The sequence below is a fragment of the Bufo bufo genome, chromosome 9 (genome assembly GCF_905171765.1).
Source record: "Bufo bufo chromosome 9, aBufBuf1.1, whole genome shotgun sequence".
Taxonomy (NCBI): domain Eukaryota; kingdom Metazoa; phylum Chordata; class Amphibia; order Anura; family Bufonidae; genus Bufo; species Bufo bufo.
Genome location: NC_053397.1, coordinates 38,939,217 through 38,959,145, shown reverse-complemented (window position 1 = coordinate 38,959,145; position 19,929 = coordinate 38,939,217). Strand labels below are relative to the sequence as shown.

Sequence of the window (19,929 nt, the reverse complement as noted above, 5' to 3'; positions counted from 1 at the left end):
ACCCTGTCCCCACACCATCCTCATGTCCACCACCCCAAAAACATAACCCACAAGAAGCCCTTGAAGACTCAGCACATTCTGAACCCCCCCCCCCCCCCCCCCACACACACTATCTAAAGACCTTCTCATGTGGCCTGGTGACGTCATACCTCCCTGGGTGCACCAACCTTTATCAGGCAGGGACTGCGAAGGAGTCAGAACGTGAATGGCGGGGGATTGGTTGGGTGAGTATAACTTATTTTAATACATACCCAACAGTCCTTTTAAAGGGGTTTTCCACCCTTTAGATGCTAATGACCTGTCACCTGACACCCCCCCAATCAGCTGTTTTAGACTACCGCTGGTGGTGGAGACAAAACAGCGGACTATGCCAGAAGCAGAAGGCTCCGCCAACGGTGTTGTAATCTGGCATGACCACTACACAGTGGACAGGGACATCTGCTGTCAGACCCCAACAATCAGATGCCCAGCCCTATCCTAGGGGGCTACAACAGTAGTTTCCCTATCTTGTAAGGTACGTACATGTCCTGGAGGATATCCATGACAAGAAGGTCAGTGGTTCTTCCATGAAGATGTCCGTGTCTGTCCCGTCAATCTGTTTTTGGCCCTCCATGTCTCATCCGTATTCGGCATGCGCGGCTAGGCTGAAAATTACTTTCCAGAGTATCTTCCACCAATGGTCCTTCAAAACCGGATTGCATCCGTGTTCTCTCTGTGGTTTTCACAGACCCATAGACTATAATATGCTTGAGGATCCGTAATCATGGACAAAAATAGGGCATGCTTCCGTGGCGTCACTGTGGACTCATGATTCGTGGAAAACCACTGACATGTGAATACACACAATAAAGTCATTGGGTACGTGAGTGGTCCGTGGAGACCATCAACAGCGTGCATCCACGATTCACTGATGTGTAAAAAAGAGGCCTAAGGGTGGACACGGCTGTCAGCCGAAAGATACGATCACCCATTGAACTCGTTACATTCACCCTGGTCAATTATCGGGAACAATCTTTCCTACAAACATTCGTTCCCAATAACTACCCAGAACCTCTGCCTGTGTCATGGGGTTCCGAAAGTGCACTCGGTCCCCCATTGCCCGCAGAACTGTTGCTTAGCTTTTGGAATGAGGTTCTGTGTTTGACCTCATTCCCAGGGCGGCTTTACTAGCTGGGTGGCTCCTTGCTCCTAAGTCTGCCTTGAGCGCCGAGCTGATCACTCGGTGCTCGACTGGTTGGTCTGTCGGTCATGTGACGCTGGCCACGTCACATGACCCTCACTCCCCACTATAAATACAGGCAGCCTGCTGGCTACAGGTTGCCTGTTAATTTCTAGGTTCCTGGTATTTGTTGGACTGCTGAATACTTACCTGATCCTGTTCCTTGACCATCCTTTTGCCTGCTCCTCTTGTACTGCGCATCCGTCCTGGTATTGTGACCTCGGCTCCCACCTGACTACTCTCTTAGGACTCCGCTTGTACTTCTCTGCTCTCCTGGTATTTATGACCCCGGCTTCTCCTGACAATTCTCTGCTTGCTCCATTTGTACTTTGCAGCTTTCCTGGTATTGACTCGGTCCGTTCACGTCCTGTTGTTTGTCTGTCTGTCATCCCTGCACTTACTCCAAGTTAGGGATTGCCGTCCAGTTGTCCCCTGTCATTAGGACTCGCGAGGCAAGTAGGCAGGGCCAGGGGTAAGGGTGGAGCGCAGTGGTCACTACCCTCCCCCCTGTGTGTGTGTGTACGCGACCGTTACAGCCTGTCTAAACTACAACTGTCAGGAGATATTAGGAGTTGTAGTTTCACAACAGCCTGAGAGCTACAGGCTGGAGACCACCGGTCTACTGTACACTTTCCATCCCTGATCGCCATGCTGGAGTCAATAGAAGAAAGTAAGAGATCAGCGAGATTGGAGATATTGACGTCCTGTCGTCCGTCTGTGATTGATGAAGAGACGAGGAAGCTCAGAAGAGTCATGTAAAGGGTTAACAGGGTTCCCCAATGTAATAATGTCACCTGAGACGTCCTGCAGGCTGGCTGCAGACCTAACGATGATCTACCTGATAATGACACAATGAGTTACCAATAATTAGCATAATCATTAGGTCTAGGGTCAGTTCTGATCATTGAAGTCTGTCCCATCGACCGGACACGCGTCCCCATCCGCCCTGTCACCGCTATATTTTCTGCAACTGTCCCATTCATATGAACGGGGTTTGCAGAAATCCATGCCCATGCTGCAGAAGCAACCCCATTTACATGAATGGACGCCGCAGAAATGTCTGCCGCACGTGACTGCCCCCTACCTATCAGCAACTCCGTCACATCAGGCGCAACGCAAAGAACATTTTTTATTTTTATTTTTTTGCAATGATGAGAAATTTCGTGCACATCTGACCTTTTGGAATCACACGCTTGTCTAATCGGAACGCATCATTCCGTCTAAGAACAAAGAGAATTTTCATGCGTTAACCCCAGACCGGAAAGCTAGCTATAGTATTGCGGAATGATTCAGAGCCGAAATGCAAGGAGCGCAACCCATCATTGACTTTCACAAGTATCACAGGGAGACAGTGTCAGCGGATTTCCACAGGCGACGAGCACTATGCACAATCTGTGGATTTCTATAGGTGACGAGCACTATGCACAATCTGTGGATTTCTATAGGTGACGAGCACTATGCACAATCAGTGGATTTCTATAGGTGACGAGCACTATGCACAATCAGTGGATTTCTATAGGTGACGAGCACTATACACAATCAGTGGATTTCTATAGGTGACGAGCACTATACACAATCAGTGGATTTCTATGGGTGACGAGCACTATACACAATCAGTGGATTTCTATGGGTGACGAGCACTATACACAATCGGTGGATTTCTATAGGTGACGAGCACTATGCACAATCATTGGATTTCCATGGGTGACGAGCACTATGCACAATCGGTGGATTTCTATGGGTGACGAGCACTATGCACAATCATTGGATTTCCATAGGTGACGAGCACTATGCACAATCAGTGGATTTCTATAGGTGACGAGCACTATACACAATCAGTGGATTTCTATGGGTGACGAGCACTATGCACAATCAGTGGATTTCCATGGGTGACGAGCACTATGCACAATCATTGGATTTCCATAGGTGACGAGCACTATGCACAATCAGTGGATTTCTATAGGTGACGAGCACTATACACAATCGGTGGATTTCTATGGGTGACGAGCACTATGCACAATCAGTGGATTTCCATGGGTGACGAGCACTATGCACAATCATTGGATTTCCATAGGTGACGAGCACTATGCACAATCAGTGGATTTCCATGGGTGACGAGCACTATGCACAATCAGTGGATTTCCATGGGTGACGAGCACTATGCACAATCATTGGATTTCCATAGGTGACGAGCACTATGCACAATCAGTGGATTTCCATGGGTGACGAGCACTATGCACAATCATTGGATTTCTATAGGTGACGAGCACTATGCACAATCAGTGGATTTCTATAGGTGACGAGCACTATACACAATCAGTGGATTTCTATAGGTGACGAGCACTATGCACAATCAGTGGATTTCTATAGGTGACGAGCACTATACACAATCAGTGGATTTCTATGGGTGACGAGCACTATACACAATCAGTGGATTTCTATGGGTGACGAGCACTATGCACAATCAGTGGATTTTTATAGGTGACGAGCACTATGCACAATCAGTGGATTTCTATGGGTGACGAGCACTATGCACAATCATTGGATTTCTATAGGTGACGAGCACTATGCACAATCGGTGGATTTCTATGGGTGATGAGCACTATGCACAATCAGCGGATTTCTATGGGTGATGAGCACTATGCACAATCGGTGTATTTCTATAGGTGACGAGCACTATGCACAATCAGTGGATTTCTATAGGTGACGAGCACTATGCACAATCAGTGGATTTCTATAGGTGACGAGCACTATACACAATCAGTGGATTTCTATAGGTGACGAGCACTATGCACAATCAGTGGATTTCTATAGGTGACGAGCACTATGCACAATCAGTGGATTTCTATAGGTGACGAGCACTATGCACGCTTACAGCCCACTGAGATACGTTTTCTATGACGTGGTGGTCAGGATTATAGTGTAAGAGGATAGCCGTGTTACATGGGGCAGTATCTGATGTGTGCAGCCATTAACTTCTGTATATGGGGATTTTTATGTCGAACCGTCTGTAGTCTGCTGTACAATATACCCATGCAGGTAAGTACCATCACATACAGACTTGGGGATGTGCTGCACATCATACAGAGTCATTCTGGGGAGAAAGGATTTCGGAAATGAGCAGTAACAGATCTGGCGATGACAATGACACAGACAATACAGCTGGTGGGACATCTAGCAGGGGTCTGCATGGGGGGTTAGGACAGGTGTCCAGCTGGGTCTCTAATACAAACCCTTCCGTTGCACTTCGAGGTGACTGATGCCCTGAAGCTAGGACATTGTACCTTTGGTCTAGGAGCAGGCACCCGAGCCATGGTTAGGAGACAGATAAAGGGGCAGATCGGAACGACTGAGGTCACAAGATGACAGTATGGGGTTAGGGACAAGTAGAAACACGGCTGTGGGGAGAGGGTCCTGAGGTTTACCCCTGGGTATGGGGATACACAGACAGGAGTAGGGGTTCAGGGGTGCAGGTTTTGGGCTAGGGGTAGAGTATTGGGATCACAGAGTGATGAATGGGGAGGACGTTGTGTCCAGTTTGTGGGTAACCAGCGCGGAGTACAGATCGTCAGCCTTGTGGAGCAGGCAGAGGTGACAGAAAACGTCAAGGTATGGGGTCAGGGTATGAGGTGGACATGAATGCAGATTTCTGGTCTTATGGATCAGATTTGGGGTCCCGTACAAGGAGGAGATCTGGGCGTCTGGTCTTGACGGGTTGTGTATGGGATCAGAGAGAAAAAAATGGGTGCAGGTACAGGGTATTGACGTGACACGTGTGGATCAGGATGGGTCTGGGGGGCAGGTGTGGGGTACCATCGTGGCAGCAGGTCCTGCCTTGTACATCAGGTACAGATGAGTGAGGACAGTGGGTTTTGGGTGGGGGGGGGGTATAGGTGTGAGGTACTGACATGTAGAGATCAGATACAGGTGAGTGAGGACAGTGGGTTCTGGGTCGGGGGGGGTATAGGTGTGAGGTACTGACATGACGGCCGGTCCTGTCATGTAGAGATCAGATACAGGTGAGTGAGGACAGTGGGTTTTGGGTGGGGGGGGGTGCAGGTGTGAGGTACTGACAAGACACAAGTCCTATCATGTGGATCAGGTACAGGTGAGTGAGGACAGTGGGTTCTGGGTCGGGGGGTGCAGGTCTAGGGTACTGACATGGCACAGGACCCATCTTGTGGATCAGGTCAGAGGTCAGTGGATTTTGGGTCGGGGGTGTCAGGTATTGTGTGCTGACATGGCAGCTGGTCCTGTCTTTTAGATCAGTGAGGACAGTGGGCTCTGGGTCGGGGGGTGTCAGGTATTGGGCGCTGACAGGGCACAGGTAGGTCAGGCCGGAGGTCGGGGTCAGCTGCAGTGCTCGGGGCTCCGGTCATACACACGGACAGGACCGGGATGAAGGCTGCGGGCGATCTCCGGCTGTCGGCGGTGCCCCCCCAGATGTCCGGCTGTCACATACACAATCGTCCTACCTCCACCGAGCTCCCCCGGCTCGTCCATCCTTGCCCCCTCCAGAGAAAGCCGAGATCCCGCACCGAGCCGCGCACACTCTTCCGTCCGGCCCCTCTCCTACCCGCCCCCCATGTCACTGATGAGGCACCGGGCGATCGCTGGCAGCTCCGGCCGGCATCTTCTCACATCCGGGCGACCGTGGTTCTCATGGCAACCGCTCCTGTCTCCCGTCACTGCTGACTGGTGGAGAATGGGTTAACGTGCCCTGTGGGGAGGAGGCGGGGCTGGGAATTAACTCTCTGCGCCTCGAGTCACGTGACTAGCAAAATAACCTTCGCTGGGGGTGCGAGGGCTGGGCGTGCTTTCATCCGGGCGCCGATTGGCTGATGGCGGCGCGCTCCTGGCCTCTGATTGGCTGAGAGCGAGAGATGCTGAGCGGAGGGGAGCTGGAGGATGGAAGAGCGGTCAGCTGGTCCCCCAGTGCCCTGCGCTGCTGCCGGGGAGAGGAGGATGGTGAGGGCCGTGTGCTCACGGGAGAACGGCGGGGCAGGTGCACGGGGAGGACGTCACGGCTTTATGTGAGAGGTGACAAGGACAGCTGGGCGGCAATTATAGGGTTAAAAGCCAAATGTGTCACCACCATAGACTCCCTTAACTAATACCCTAAAGAAATACCCCCTGAACTGCCCCTCCACCATCATGCTCAGCCTATGAGAAACATCCACATTGTATAATTCCTCTGTTATTCCTCCTGGAAATGTATGACTAAATCAACTTCTGGGCCTTGCTATTTGGTGAGGTGTGCTCCTATATACTGAGAGGTGGCACCTGCCCCTGTCAGACAGAGGGCAATACCTCAGGTCACTTAACCCCTTCCTCATCCGGGGCATTTTTATTATTTTTTTCTTTACCACTTGGTTATGTCCATCATTTTTGTGCACACATAATGCCTTATTTTTGTCATTTTTATTTTAGGGTACTTTCACACTCGCGTATTTGTTTTCCGGCACTGAGTTCAGTCCTAGGGGCTCAAATCCGGAAAAGAACTGATCAGTTTTATCTCCATGCATTCTGAATAGAGAGCAATCCGATCGATCAGGATGCATCAGTTCAGTCACTGGACGGAGAAAATACCGCAACATGCTGCAGATTTGTCTCCGGCCAAAAATACTGATCACCTGCCGGAATGCCGGATCCGGCATTCATTTACATTGCAGTGTATTAGTGCCGGATCCGGCATTAAGTGTTCCAGCAAAACGGATCCGCATGCGCAGACCTTTAAAAATGCCAAAATAATTAATACCGGATCCGTTTTTCCGGATGACACCGCAGAGACGGATCCAGTATTTCAATGCATTTGTCAGACGGATCCGTATCAGTTTGCATCCGGATTGCGACGGAACTGCCTGCCGGAATCCTCTGCCGCAAGTGTGAAAGTACCCTTAGTATTTTGTTGTTTTTGTTTTTCCTAAAAATAAAAATTTTTAATAAAATGTGCAATTAAAATTTGGAGGGGCATGTGGTGATTTTTTATTTTTTTTTATACCTTGTACCCGCCTCCATAAGGTCATACAAGACCTTTGGAGGTCATTTAATTTTAATATTTTTTTTAATAATTACCGATTTCTCCTGTAACCGGGAATACAGCACGTAGCGAGGTTGTACAACTTCACTGCAGCGCTGATCTGGGTCTGCTGAGACCCCGGGCCCTGGCGATCATATAACCACTTAGACCAGAGCAGTAAAAACCATCCCTGCCTTCTCTATGGGGGGCCCTTCTGTCACTGACAGCCGCCTCCCCGCTCCTGCAGCTGCACAATTAGAGTAAAACATCCGCCGAACGCCCAGACATATATAGTCAGTGGGTGGCCAGCCAGGGGTATATACACCTTCAGCTCAACCCCCAACGTCTCCGCACCTGCGGAGGGAATGATGCTTACTTGCTCCTTACTACTGCTGTGCTCCAGTCCCCACTGGTAAACTTCTTGTTTGATGGGGAGGGGGGGGGGTGATGTGGCAGCTGCAGCCATTGACTGGTCACAGCAGTGATGTGTCCCCCATGCACATCGTCACTGGGTCCAGTTCTTCTTTGGCTGCAGCACTGATGTCATGTTGAAAACACATGACCGATGCAGCCAATCGCAGACCTCGACCGTATACCTTGCTAAGACCAGACAATCCCTTTAAAGGGGTTTACCAAGATTCTGATATTGATGACCAATCGTCAGGATAGGTCATCAATATCAGATCTGTGGGGGTCCCACTCCTGGAGTCCGCGGCGATCAACAGCTTGAAGAGGCTGCGGCGCTCCTCCTCCTGGGCCATGTGATGTCACCGTTCATGGGTCACATGGCCTAGGTGCAGCTCTGCCCCATTCAAGTGAATGGGGCTGAGTGTGCTACCAAGCACAGCCACTACACAATGGACGGCGCTGTGCTTGGTAAGCTGCAAGGAGGCCGCAGTGCTCATCGGAGCATCCTGGCCCTCCTCAAACAGCACCCCCGCCTCTGATACTGATGACCTACCCGGAGGACACCCATCTGATTTGACATCGCCGCAGCCAATCACTGGATGCAGACGTTACCGGATCCCCTTATGTCATCCAGTGATTGGCTGCGGAGATGTCAAACCGGATGTTGACATCAAGGCAGCCTAGCGGAGCATCCCGGAGGACAAGGAACAGGGAGCCGGTAAGTCAGCTTTCCTTCACAGATTCTCGCACAACCCCTTTAAATCCAACATGTCTTTTACGAGAGGGCGGCATGCACAAGGCTCCATTCAGACGGGTGAATCCGGGCCCCGTTCTTGTAATCGTCAGGGGCTCCGATCAGGAACTTATCTTGTGGATTGGGGATAAGGGCAGGTTCACATCACTGTTCATGCTTCCGTTCTTCTGGTCCGTCAGAAAAACTGAAAAAATATAGAAAAAAAAACAAATTCTGTATTTTAAGTATCCATTACGCTTAGTTATCTGTTTTAGCCAATACTGTCCGAGATCCGTCTAAAATAATGTATCTTAGACCAAAAATGGCTAAAATGGATGCCAAATATGCGTAACTGAGCATAACGGATGCTTAAAATACAGAATCCGTTTTTTTCTTTATTTCTCTGTTCGTCTGACGGATCGGAAGCTGTTGTGATAGGATAACCCCTTTTAACAGGTGGGTATTGGTTACTTCATACCCAGGGGTGCACCTAGCCTTTCCGCTGCCTGAGGCGAAAACTGAAACGAGCCCCCCTCCCCCCATGCCAATTTATTAACCTAACCCCTTTGCTACAATGAAAGCGCTCATTGCCCATGGCCCTTCGGCTGCCCCCCTCTTGCCCCTGGGCGATGGCCTCATTGGGGGTGCACCCTGTTTATACCGCTTCCTCTGTCAGGCAGCTCTAGTTCTAGGAGTATTCCAGCAGCGCTCTCTTAGACAGTGACGCAGAGCTAGCTGTCTCTATATTTTTTTTCCCTTTGAGGGGGATCTCCCACCCCTGACAGTCTCTCCAGGGTTGCCCTGTTATACATCAGCTCTGATGTTATCTGTTCCTGCGCTCTTTCTATTTTAATTACCCTTGAGGATTTGCAGAGGCGTCACATGCGGGATGATGTTTTTATAGGCAGCGAGGCTAATTAAACAGCACTGCCAGCTCTGTAAAGTTTCTTGGTCCGCACTCCGAAAACTTCACAGCGGATGTTTCAGTAATGCAGCCTGTGGTGTCAGTATACACCGCCGTACACCGCGCTCCACCGGATCAGGATCTCAGAGCTGACGAGCCTAAGCACATTGCTGCCATCCTGATAGGAGTCATCGTAGAGGAGCTGATCACCTAGACCAGGCATCCTCAAACTGCGGCCCTCCGGCTGTTGCAAAACTACAACTCCCAGCATGCCCGAACAGCCTACAGGTATCAGCCTACAGCAGGGCATTGTGGGAGTTGTAGTCTTACAACAGCTGGAGGGCGGCAGTTTGAGGATGCCTGCACTAGACTAATGTTTTCGCTATGGTTTTCTTTTTCATCGCCTGTTTACTTTAAAGGGGTTTTTCAAGACTTGACCTGTCCTCTGGATGGGTCATCAATATCTGATAGGTGGGGGTCCGACACCTGGGACCCCTCGCCGATCAGATATATGGAAGGCAGCGGCTCTCGCAGTTCTCTCAGCTTTTCCTAGGCCAGTGACGACTCCTTCATCGCTCACGTGGCCTAGGAGCAGCTCAGCCCCATAGAAGTGAATGGAGCTGAGCTGCAATACCAAGTACAGCCACTATACAATGTACGGCGCTGTGACTGGTGAGCTGAGAGAAGGAGCACCGGTGCCTTCTCAAATAGCTGATTAGCGGGGCTTCCAGGTGTCGGACCCCCACATATCAGATACTGATGACCTATACAGAGAAAACCCCTTTTATGGGTACTGAATGGAAACTGTTCAGGGTATGTGTCCATGCGCACAAAAAAACTGCTATATGGCTGGTGTCACACAGGTGTTTTTTTAAAAATGTTTTTATAGGGGTTCTGCGTTTTTTGTTGCGTATATTTGAAGCATTTTAGGCAAAAAATGCCATCTCCAGATTATGCAGGGAATTTTGTGGAAAAATATAAAAAAACGGACAAACTGTCATTTTTTGTAGTGGTGTTTTTCATCCTTGGGACCAATGTTTATTTTATTTTTTTTCCCTTTTTTTTATTGCAGCATGCTCTGGATCTAGTGGTTTTGTTTTCCCCTCATTGTCTAAAGTTTTTCTCCAATAAGCATCCATTTTTTGTTAACTTTAAAAGAACAATGTGTGTTGGCGTTTTTAAATGCCTTTTCCTTTTTTCATGGCATTTTTTGCACTAATGTATTTTCTATACACTGCTCTACAGAGGAGGTGACATTACAAAGTGGTACAAACTTTCTTATAACAAAAAAATGCAAAAAAAATAAATAATTGTGGTGAAACACGCTATATGGGTACAAAATGCATCAAAAACACATAAAAAAAAGCTACAAAACAAAACATTTCTTTCCCAAAAAATGCACATCAAAAACTCTGTGTGGCAGCGTCCTATCCGTTAAAAAGGCCTTTCTTTTTATGCAGTCAGGGCGAGGCTGGCCGCTATATTGTTTACTATTAGGCCTCATGCACGCGACTGTATTTTTGGTCCACGTCTGAGTCGCATCTTTTGCAGATTGCATCCGTACTCATTTATTTCTACGGGTCCGCAATAAATGCAGACAGCACAGTTCGCATCTGTGTGGCCGTCCGGTAAATGATAAAACATGTCCTATTCTTGTCTCTTTTGCAGAGAAGAATAGGCATTTCTGTAATGTCCGAATCTGCAGTTTACGAACTGCAATATACATACAGTCATATGCATGTAGACTTAGGCCTCTTTCACACGAGCGTGACGGATTGGCTCAGGAGGAGGCGTTCAGGATGCGTTCAGTGAAACTCGCACCATTTTGTAAGCAAGTTCAGTCAGTTTTGTCTGCGATTGCATTCAGTTGTTCAGTTTTATTCCGCGTGGGTGCAATGCTTTTTTATGAGTTTTTCATGCGTGTGATAAAAAACGGAAGGTTTACAAACAACATCTCTTAGCAACCATCAGTGAAAAACGCATCGCACCCGTAATTGCTTGCGGATGCAATGCGTTTTTCACTGAAGCCCCATTCACTTCTATGGGGCCAGGGCTGCGTTAAAAACTGCTAAGAATTCATTAGCTGCAAGTACTAGCTTCAAGTACTACATTAAGTACTAGTAAAGAGATATTGCAGGAGATAGTCAGGAGGTAGGCTGGAAGGTGGAAACAATACAAAAAAAAAAAAGGTAAGATTTGTTTGATTTAAAGTTACAAATTATTTTTTTTTTTCTCCTCTTTAAAATGGCAGACTTGGTTCAGTGCAGGAATTGTTGTGCATTTATTTCATGTTCCACTCTTTGGAGATTCGGATGCTGTCAGATCTGTAGACAGTTCTCCTTACTGCAGCAGGAAATTGCATTTTTGAAAGCTGAAATATTTAAATTATCTGTTAAACAAACTCCAGCTAGGACCGCTGCAATGCCACTGCCACAGAGGACCCCCAGAAATGGCAGATGGGTTACTGTAGGTTCTGGAAGACTTAGAGTGGTGGATAGAAGACATGTCCCACAGTCGGTGGTTCTCCATAATTCATTTGCAGCACTCTCAGAATGTAAGGACAACATGGATATGGACTCAAGCACAGAGGGTGAGAAACCATCGACTCCTATGTCTAATGTATGCAACAAAAAAGATAAAGTGAAGTCTCAAAGGAAGCAGCTGTTGCTGGGTGATTCAATCATAAGAAGTGTGGAGCTTAAAGAAAATGGTTTTGTGAGATGTCTCCCTGGGGCTACTGCTAGAAGAGATAGAAGACGTATTATTAATATTGTTAAGCAAGCAAAGCAGGAAGGGGACGTGGATGTTCTTGTCCATCTAGGGACAAATGACCTGGCTTGCAATGAAGTGTCAGAGGTGAAAAAATCTTTTATCACACTTGGTAATGACGTACAGGATTTTGCATCCACCATTTCATTTTCTGAAGTTCTGCCTGTGCATAATGTTCAGAATGATAGGCAGAGGCGCATAAAGGAGTTCAACATATGGCTTGGTAAATGGTGTCAAGAGCAAGGATTTGGCTTTGTTTCTCATGATAGCTCTACTTGGAATAGAAAGGAACTGTACAAAAAAGATGGCTTGCATCTTTCTCTCAAAGGAACAAATGTACTTAGTGAACAACTCCAAGAATTTGCGAAAGAGTATTTAAACTAGGAAGGGGGGGCAAAAGAGTGAAAATAAAAGAGTCCAATTGCCCCCCGAAACAATGCCAGAACAGGTCAGAAGCACAGAGGTTAAGAAATGATAAGCTCAGAGTCCTGTCTACAAATGCTCGCAGTTTAGGTAAAAAAATCAATGAACTTGGGTCAATAATGGCATCTGAGAATGTAGATTTAGTGGCTGTTACGGAGACATGGTTTAATGAAAGAAATGACTGGGACATAACCATACCAGGGTACTCTTTATACAGAAGAGACAGAGAAGGCAAGAAAGGAGGAGGAGTGGCCCTGTATGTGAAAGATAGCATTAAATCTAACCTAATACAAGTTGGTGAGGCCAACATAGAGTCAGTTTGGGTTACGTTGCAGTTTGCTAACCATGCAGTAACTCGTGTAGGTGTGATATATAGACCACCTGGTCAAGTTAAAGAACTAGATGATCTACTAGTTGAAGAAATAGCTAAAATGACAATGAAAGGAGAAGTTATCATTATGGGAGATTTCAATCTTCCAGATATAAACTGGAAAACCAAAATAGCAAGTTCTACCAGGAGTACAGATATTCTAAATTCCCTACTGGGGTTATCTCTACAACAAGTGGTTGAGGAGCCAACCCGGAGGGAGGCCATTTTGGATTTGGTATTCACAAACGGGGATTCGGTATATGATGTCATTGTAGGCGAAACCTTGGGATCTAGTGATCACCAGTCAGTGTGGTTTAATATAAGAACTGTGAAAGAGTCCCACCACACAAAAACAAAAGTTTTAGATTTTAGAAAAACAGACTTTTCAAAAATGAAATTAGTCATAAATGAGTCCTTATCAGACTGGAACGGATTACATGGAGTCCAGGAGAAATGGGACTACTTAAAAGGTGCATTATTGAAGGCAACAGAAAATTGCATTAGACTTGTCAGTAAAAGCAAAAAAAGGAGGAGACCACTGTGGTACTCAGCAGAAGTGGCCCAAATCATTAAAAATAAAAAGCTAGCATTTTGTAATTATAAAAAAACCCAGAGCAATGAAGATAAGGAAATCTACAAGATTAGGCAGAGAGAGGCCAAGCAAGTTATAAGAACTTCTAAAGCGCAGGCAGAAGAAAAACTAGCTCAGTCTATGAAAAAAGGGGATAAGACATTCTTCAGATATATAAATGAAAAAAGGAAATTAAAACAAGGAATAACTAAATTAAAAACAAAGGACGGAAGGTATGTAGAAGAGAATAAAGGGCTAGCCGACTGCCTTAATGAATACTTCTGTTCAGTTTTTACAAAAGAAAAAGGAGAAGGACCTCCACTAGAAAGAATGACTAATAAATCGTTTGATGCATGTATCTTTACAGAGGAAGATGTTCTAAGTTTGCTGTCTAAGGTGAAGACAAATAAGTCACAGGGGCCTGATGAGATACACCCAAAATTATTAAAAGAGCTTAGTGGTGAGCTGGCAAAACCGTTAACAGATTTATTTAACCAATCATTAGTAACAGGAGTCGTCCCGGAAGATTGGAAATTGGCAAATGTCGTGCCCATTCACAAGAAAGGTAGTAGGGAGGAATCGAGCAACTATAGACCAGTGAGTCTGACATCAATAGTAGGCAAATTAATGGAAACCCTATTAAAGGATAGGATTGTGGAACATCTAAAATCCCATGGATTGCAAGATGAAAAACAACATGGGTTTACTTCAGGGAGATCATGTCAAACAAATCTTATAGATTTTTTTGACTGGGTGAATAAAATAATAGACGGTGGAGGTGCAGTAGACATCGCATATCTAGATTTTAGTAAGGCTTTTGACACTGTCCCACATAGAAGACTTATCAATAAACTGCAGTCATTGAGCATGGACTCCCATATTGTTGAGTGGATTAGGCAGTGGCTGAGTGACAGACAACAGAGGGTTGTAGTCAATGGAGAACATTCAAAACAAGGTCATGTTACCAGTGGGGTTCCACAGGGATCTGTACTGGGACCGATTTTGTTTAATATCTTCATAAGTGATATTGCAAAAGGCCTCGCTGGTAAGGTTTGTCTTTTTGCTGATGACACAAAGATATGTAACAGGGTTGATGTTCCTGGAGGGAAACGCCAAATGGAAAAGGATTTAGGAAAACTAGAAGAATGGTCAGAACTCTGGAAACTGAAATTTAATGTGGATAAGTGCAAGATAATGCACCTGGGGCGTAAAAACCCAAGGGCAGAATATAGAATATTTGACACAGTCCTGACCTCAGTATCTGAGGAAAGGGATTTAGGAGTAATTATTTCAGAAGACTTAAAGGTGGGAAGACAATGTAATAGAGCAGCACGAAATGCCAGCAGAATGCTTGGATGTATAGGGAGAGGTATAAGCAGTAGAAAGAGTGAAGTGCTTATGCCGCTGTACAGAACACTGGTGAGACCTCACTTGGAGTATTGTGCGCAGTACTGGAGGCCATATCTACAGAAGGATATAGATACTCTAGAGAGAGTTCAGAGAAGAGCTACTAAACTAGTACATGGATTGCAGGATAAAACTTACCAGGAAAGGTTAAAGGACCTTAATATGTATAGCTTGGAAGAAAGAAGAGACAGAGGGGATATGATAGAAACTTTTAAATACATAAAGGGAATCAACTCGGTAAAGGAAGAGAGCATATTTAAAAGAAGAAAAACTACCACAAGAGGACACAGTTTTAAATTAGAGGGGCAAAGGTTTAAAAGTAATATAAGGAAGTATTACTTTACTGAGAGAGTAGTGGATGCATGGAATAGCCTTCCTGCAGAAGTGGTAGCTGCAAATACAGTGAAGGGGTTTAAGCATGCATGGGATAGGCATAAGGCTATCCTTCATATAAGATAGGGCCGGGGGCTATCCATAGTATTCAGTATATTGGGCAGACTAGATGGGCCAAATGGTTCTTATCTGCCGACACATTCTATGTTTCTATGTTTCTAGAATATAGAACATGCTGCGTTATTCACTTTTTTAACTGATGTATGAAAAAAACGCTCATGTACACAGACTAGTGTTGAGCGAGCATGCTCGGCCAAACTGCTATGCTCGGCACATTGCAGTGCTCGGCCGAATACTGCAAGTGCTCGAGTACAATTAAATACAATGAAAGTCAGTGGGAGACCCGAGCATCAAACCAGGCACCCCCTGCTCTGAAGAGACGGTGTTCACAAAAAAAGGTTAGAAATTGATGGAAAAGCCATCAAAATGGTTTGGAAAAAGCCTTAAGAGGATGGGTGGATGCGTCTTAGACTCCTACTATCTATGACATACAATAGACAAACACACAAAGGCTATATGCCAAGAGCCAGATATGTGGAAGCCAACAATCTATCCATGAGACAGATAACAGTCAGCATACCTTACAATGGCAGCCTTGTGCACTATGAGATATTCCAAACCAGCTCTCATCTGACTGAGAGCCAGATGCTTCACATCTGTTGGATAGCTTGGGTGGACCTGCGCACCTAGATCAATATCATTAGAGTGACAAAAAGTTTTCTGATTGTCCTAACATAATATTCAATAACCTTTCTATACAGTTTTGTCATGTAGAAACTAATTTGCATAAACATGGGCATATGGGAAAGAAATGCAAATGAGCAGAATCTGCCTTGTTTTTCAGCTGAAAAAACATTTGCATGGAAAATTTGCGATCTACACTACTCATGAACAGCGCCATCTATTGGTTTCATAGTCTTATGACAAGACTATTAGACTATGAGTTTTATGACAAGACTATTAGTCTTGTCATAAGACTATGAAACCAATAGATGGCGTTGTTCAACTTGTTGGGGCGCTAGTAAGTGGGGCACCCTGCACACACCGTGTAGCACTCAGCCTTTTGCATGGAAAATTCACAATTAGAATATTCGCGATCTACACTACTCATGAACAGCGCCATCTATTGGATTCATAGTCTTGTCATAAGACTATGAAACCAATATATGGCGCTGTTCATGAGTCATTACAATATATGGCGCTGTTCATGAGTCATTACAAGCAGGGCAATAGTCCTCAGATACACCCTAGCAAGCTTATATTACCGCAGATAAAGTGCTAGAAGATGTGTGAATGATAGCAGCAATCCGATATATACCTCAGTGTTAGCGTAGGCTATTATAGGCTGAGTGCTACACGGTGTGTGGACTCTGTTGAGCAGGGTGCCCCACTTACTAGCGCCCCAACAAGATGAACAGTGCCATATATTGGTTTCATAGTCTAATGACAAGACTATGAATCCAATAGATGGCGCTGTTCATGAGTAGTGTAGATCGCAAATTTTCCATGCAAATGGTTTTTCAGCTGAAAAACAAGGCAGATTCTGCTCATTTGCATGTCTTTCCCCATATGCCCATGTTTATGCAAATTAGTTTTTACACGGCAAAACTGTATAGAAAGGTTATTGAATATTATGTCAGGACAATCAGAAAACTCTTTGTCTCCCTAATGATATTGATCTAGGTGCGCAGGTCCACCCAAGCCATCCAACAGATGTGAAGTAACTTTGAGGCTTACTGGTTCTCAGTCAGATGAGAGCTGGTTTGGAATGTCTCATAGTGCATAAGGCTGCCATTGTAAGGTATGCTGACTGTTATCTGTATCATGGATAGATTGTTGGCTTCCACATACCTGGCTTTTGGCATATAGCCTTTGTGTGGTTGTCTATTGTATGTCATAGATAATCCAGCCATCCTCTTAATACTGTTTCCAAACCATTTTGATGGCTTTTCCATCAATTTTTAACCTTTTTTTGTGAATCAGACACCCTCTTCTCTTCCGAGCAGGGGGTGCCTGGGGTTCTCCCATTGACTTTCATACCGATGTGTTCGGCCAGAGCACCCGCACACACAAGCACTTTGGTGCTCGATCAACACTGACACAGACCCATTGAAATGAATGGGTCAGGATTCAGTGCGGGTGCTAAGCGTTCACGTCACGCATTGCACCCGTGCGGAAAACTCGCTCGTGTGAAAGGGGCCTTAGGAGGAGAAGCTAGCTCCTGCCTCCCTTACTGATGCCATGGCATCAATATCAGATGGGTCGGGGTCCGACATCCGTCATCAGCTACTGGCAGGAGCTGCGAACCCCATTTTCATACAAAACCCCTGTTATAAATAGTTGTGTCTAGTAATGAAATAAATCGATTCTAAAGATAAAATAAAGATGGGGATGCCTCTTGTCATGATGGTAAACTGAGATGAAAGACAAAAACTCCACCAATCCCAGTCTATACAATCAGTCTCAGACTGCCGGCTCCCATGAGCTGCTTGCTCTGCGCTAATTATAATTATATGTATGAAATTAATCAGACGTCAGCACAGAAATGGAAGGATACTGCAATTAATCAAACGTTAAATATTAATGAATCAATGTTAATTATCAGGCACGCTTTTATGAGCAAAGTTACAGAATATTAGCAGAAATAGTATATAGATGAATCAGCATCACTATTTACGTGGTTTCACAGTAGAGACCATTAATTACTACTTTTTTTTTAATCGAAGGGTGCTTTCACACAGGTTTTTGCTTGCGTTTTTCTACACTTTTGCTCTTTTTTTTTTTTTTGCTGTACTTTTTTTTGCTGTAAAATGCCAGCTCTAGATGTCAGCTGAAGGTTTATGGGAAATATGAAACGCAGGACACATGAGCTCTTGGCATTTCTGTTCATTGGGGTTTGTTTTTGTCTAGCGTTTTTTTTGTTTTACATCACCTTCTCCATAGAGAAAACCGCCATGAAGAAAACGCTGTGACCCAGATTTACTAATCCTGTAGATGGCCTAACCTTAGACTGGTTGTGTAGACCTGCACTAGATTTATCCCAGTCACTGACTCTATACTAGCTATTGGTTGGCTTGCTCTGAAATAGAATTTTCCGCTAGGATCGTGGCCCAATTTTGGCGAAAAAATGGCTTATCTTAGGCCCCGTCCCTTTCCCACAAAGCTCCATCACATTAGGATAGGTCCCTCGGCCTACATTGTTAAAGGGGTTATCCAAGACTAAACTTGGATTAAACAAGACTAACAGACAGAGCGGCCGCACCCGCGGTGGGGTTCCTCCTTACCTGGTCCCCACCACGGGATTCTGGCTGCATCGCTCAATGGCTCAATGGCCACCTCCACAGGTCCAGGGTCTCTGGGCTGCAGCAGAGACTCGGGACCTACCGAGCCGGCCGTGGAGCGATGCAGTGGCGGGTACCAAATAAATATGAACCCCACCGGGGTGTCCAGCCTCTTTGAAAAGGTCTGTTGTAAAAAAAATTGTATTCAATAACCCCTTTAATGGCCATTTTTTCTCCCCACATTCTAAGAGCCCTAAAGTTTTACATTTTCCCTTCACATAGCCATATGACGGCTTATTTTTTGAAAGACAAGTTGTATTTTTTAATGGCACCATTTAATTTAGTCTGCAGCCCGACTAATCCACCTCTCCCCCTGTTACTCCTCTGCCTCTCCCCTCTGCCAATCACTTCACTGGCTCCCCATTGCCCAGCGAATTCAGTTCAAAATACTAACAAATACATACAAGGCCGTCCACAACCTGTCCCCTCCCTACATCTCTGAGCTACTTTCCCGATACACCCCCACACGCACTCTCCGATCCTCACCAAGACCTCCTTCTCGCCTCTTATCGCCTCTTCCCACAATCGCCCCTAAGATTTTTCCCGTGCATCCCCCATACTCTGGAACTCGCTACCCCAACATATCAGACTCTTACCTACAGTGTAAGATAACACAACAAGTAAGGAGTGCATAACACACCAATATTAATAATTTATTAATGTTTCAGTTAAAAATTAATCATGATTTACAGTACATCTATGTAAATAAGCAGGGACTAACCACAGTCATACATCACCCTGCTATCAACCCTATCACAGTAATAATATGATATACCCCAAATGACCAATGGAACAATGTCCTAATAAATATAATAGATCAGAAAATGTGAGGTATACATACAAATGCGTGCGTGCCCCATGTGAATAAAGGCAACACTAACAAGGCACAAAACAACCAAGTCTACCGGCCAAGAGGTGCATGAGTATATAGGGCAAGATGGATATTTAGGCTCAAGACTCTGACCCCCAAAGGATTAAATGTAAGTTTTGGGTTCGGCTCCTTTCTTTGAGCTGTGGCATTATTTTAGGGGTATAATGGGGTTATAGCCCATTTGAGCATTTATTTTTGGGATCGTGATTGACTTATATACATTTATGCTAATACATTTTTCTTTATTTTCTAGTTTGCTGACTTACCTTGAATTTTGATATCCTTCCATGATTTCCCGCCATTAGGAATCCAATATATTATCAGATGGACTAAATTTCCTATCCATATGTTGGGGTCTTTTTAAACATGCTTTATTTGTTAGTAGCATACGTATAGCAGATCGTTTTTTATGTAATACCAATTATAATAATGATTACACTTGATTTTCACTGGTTCTTATATTATGCACTTTATAATCATGTATTACATATGTGATGCATG

General features: G+C 45.3%; 1 protein-coding gene across 9 annotated transcripts in view; it reads right to left on the bottom strand.

Annotated features, from left to right (window-relative positions):
- The window catches only part of CACNA1D (calcium voltage-gated channel subunit alpha1 D), a 368,921-nt gene extending 362,992 nt beyond the window's left edge, over window positions 1-5,929 (bottom strand). For all 9 annotated transcript variants that reach the window (XM_040408273.1, XM_040408281.1, XM_040408272.1 and 6 more), the window contains exon 1: window positions 5,695-5,929. In XM_040408273.1, the coding sequence (XP_040264207.1) occupies window positions 5,695-5,722 (28 nt within the window). In that variant the 5' untranslated portion in view covers window positions 5,723-5,929. The remainder of the gene's footprint in view (window positions 1-5,694) is intronic.
- Between the last annotated feature and the right edge of the window lie 14,000 nt (window positions 5,930-19,929).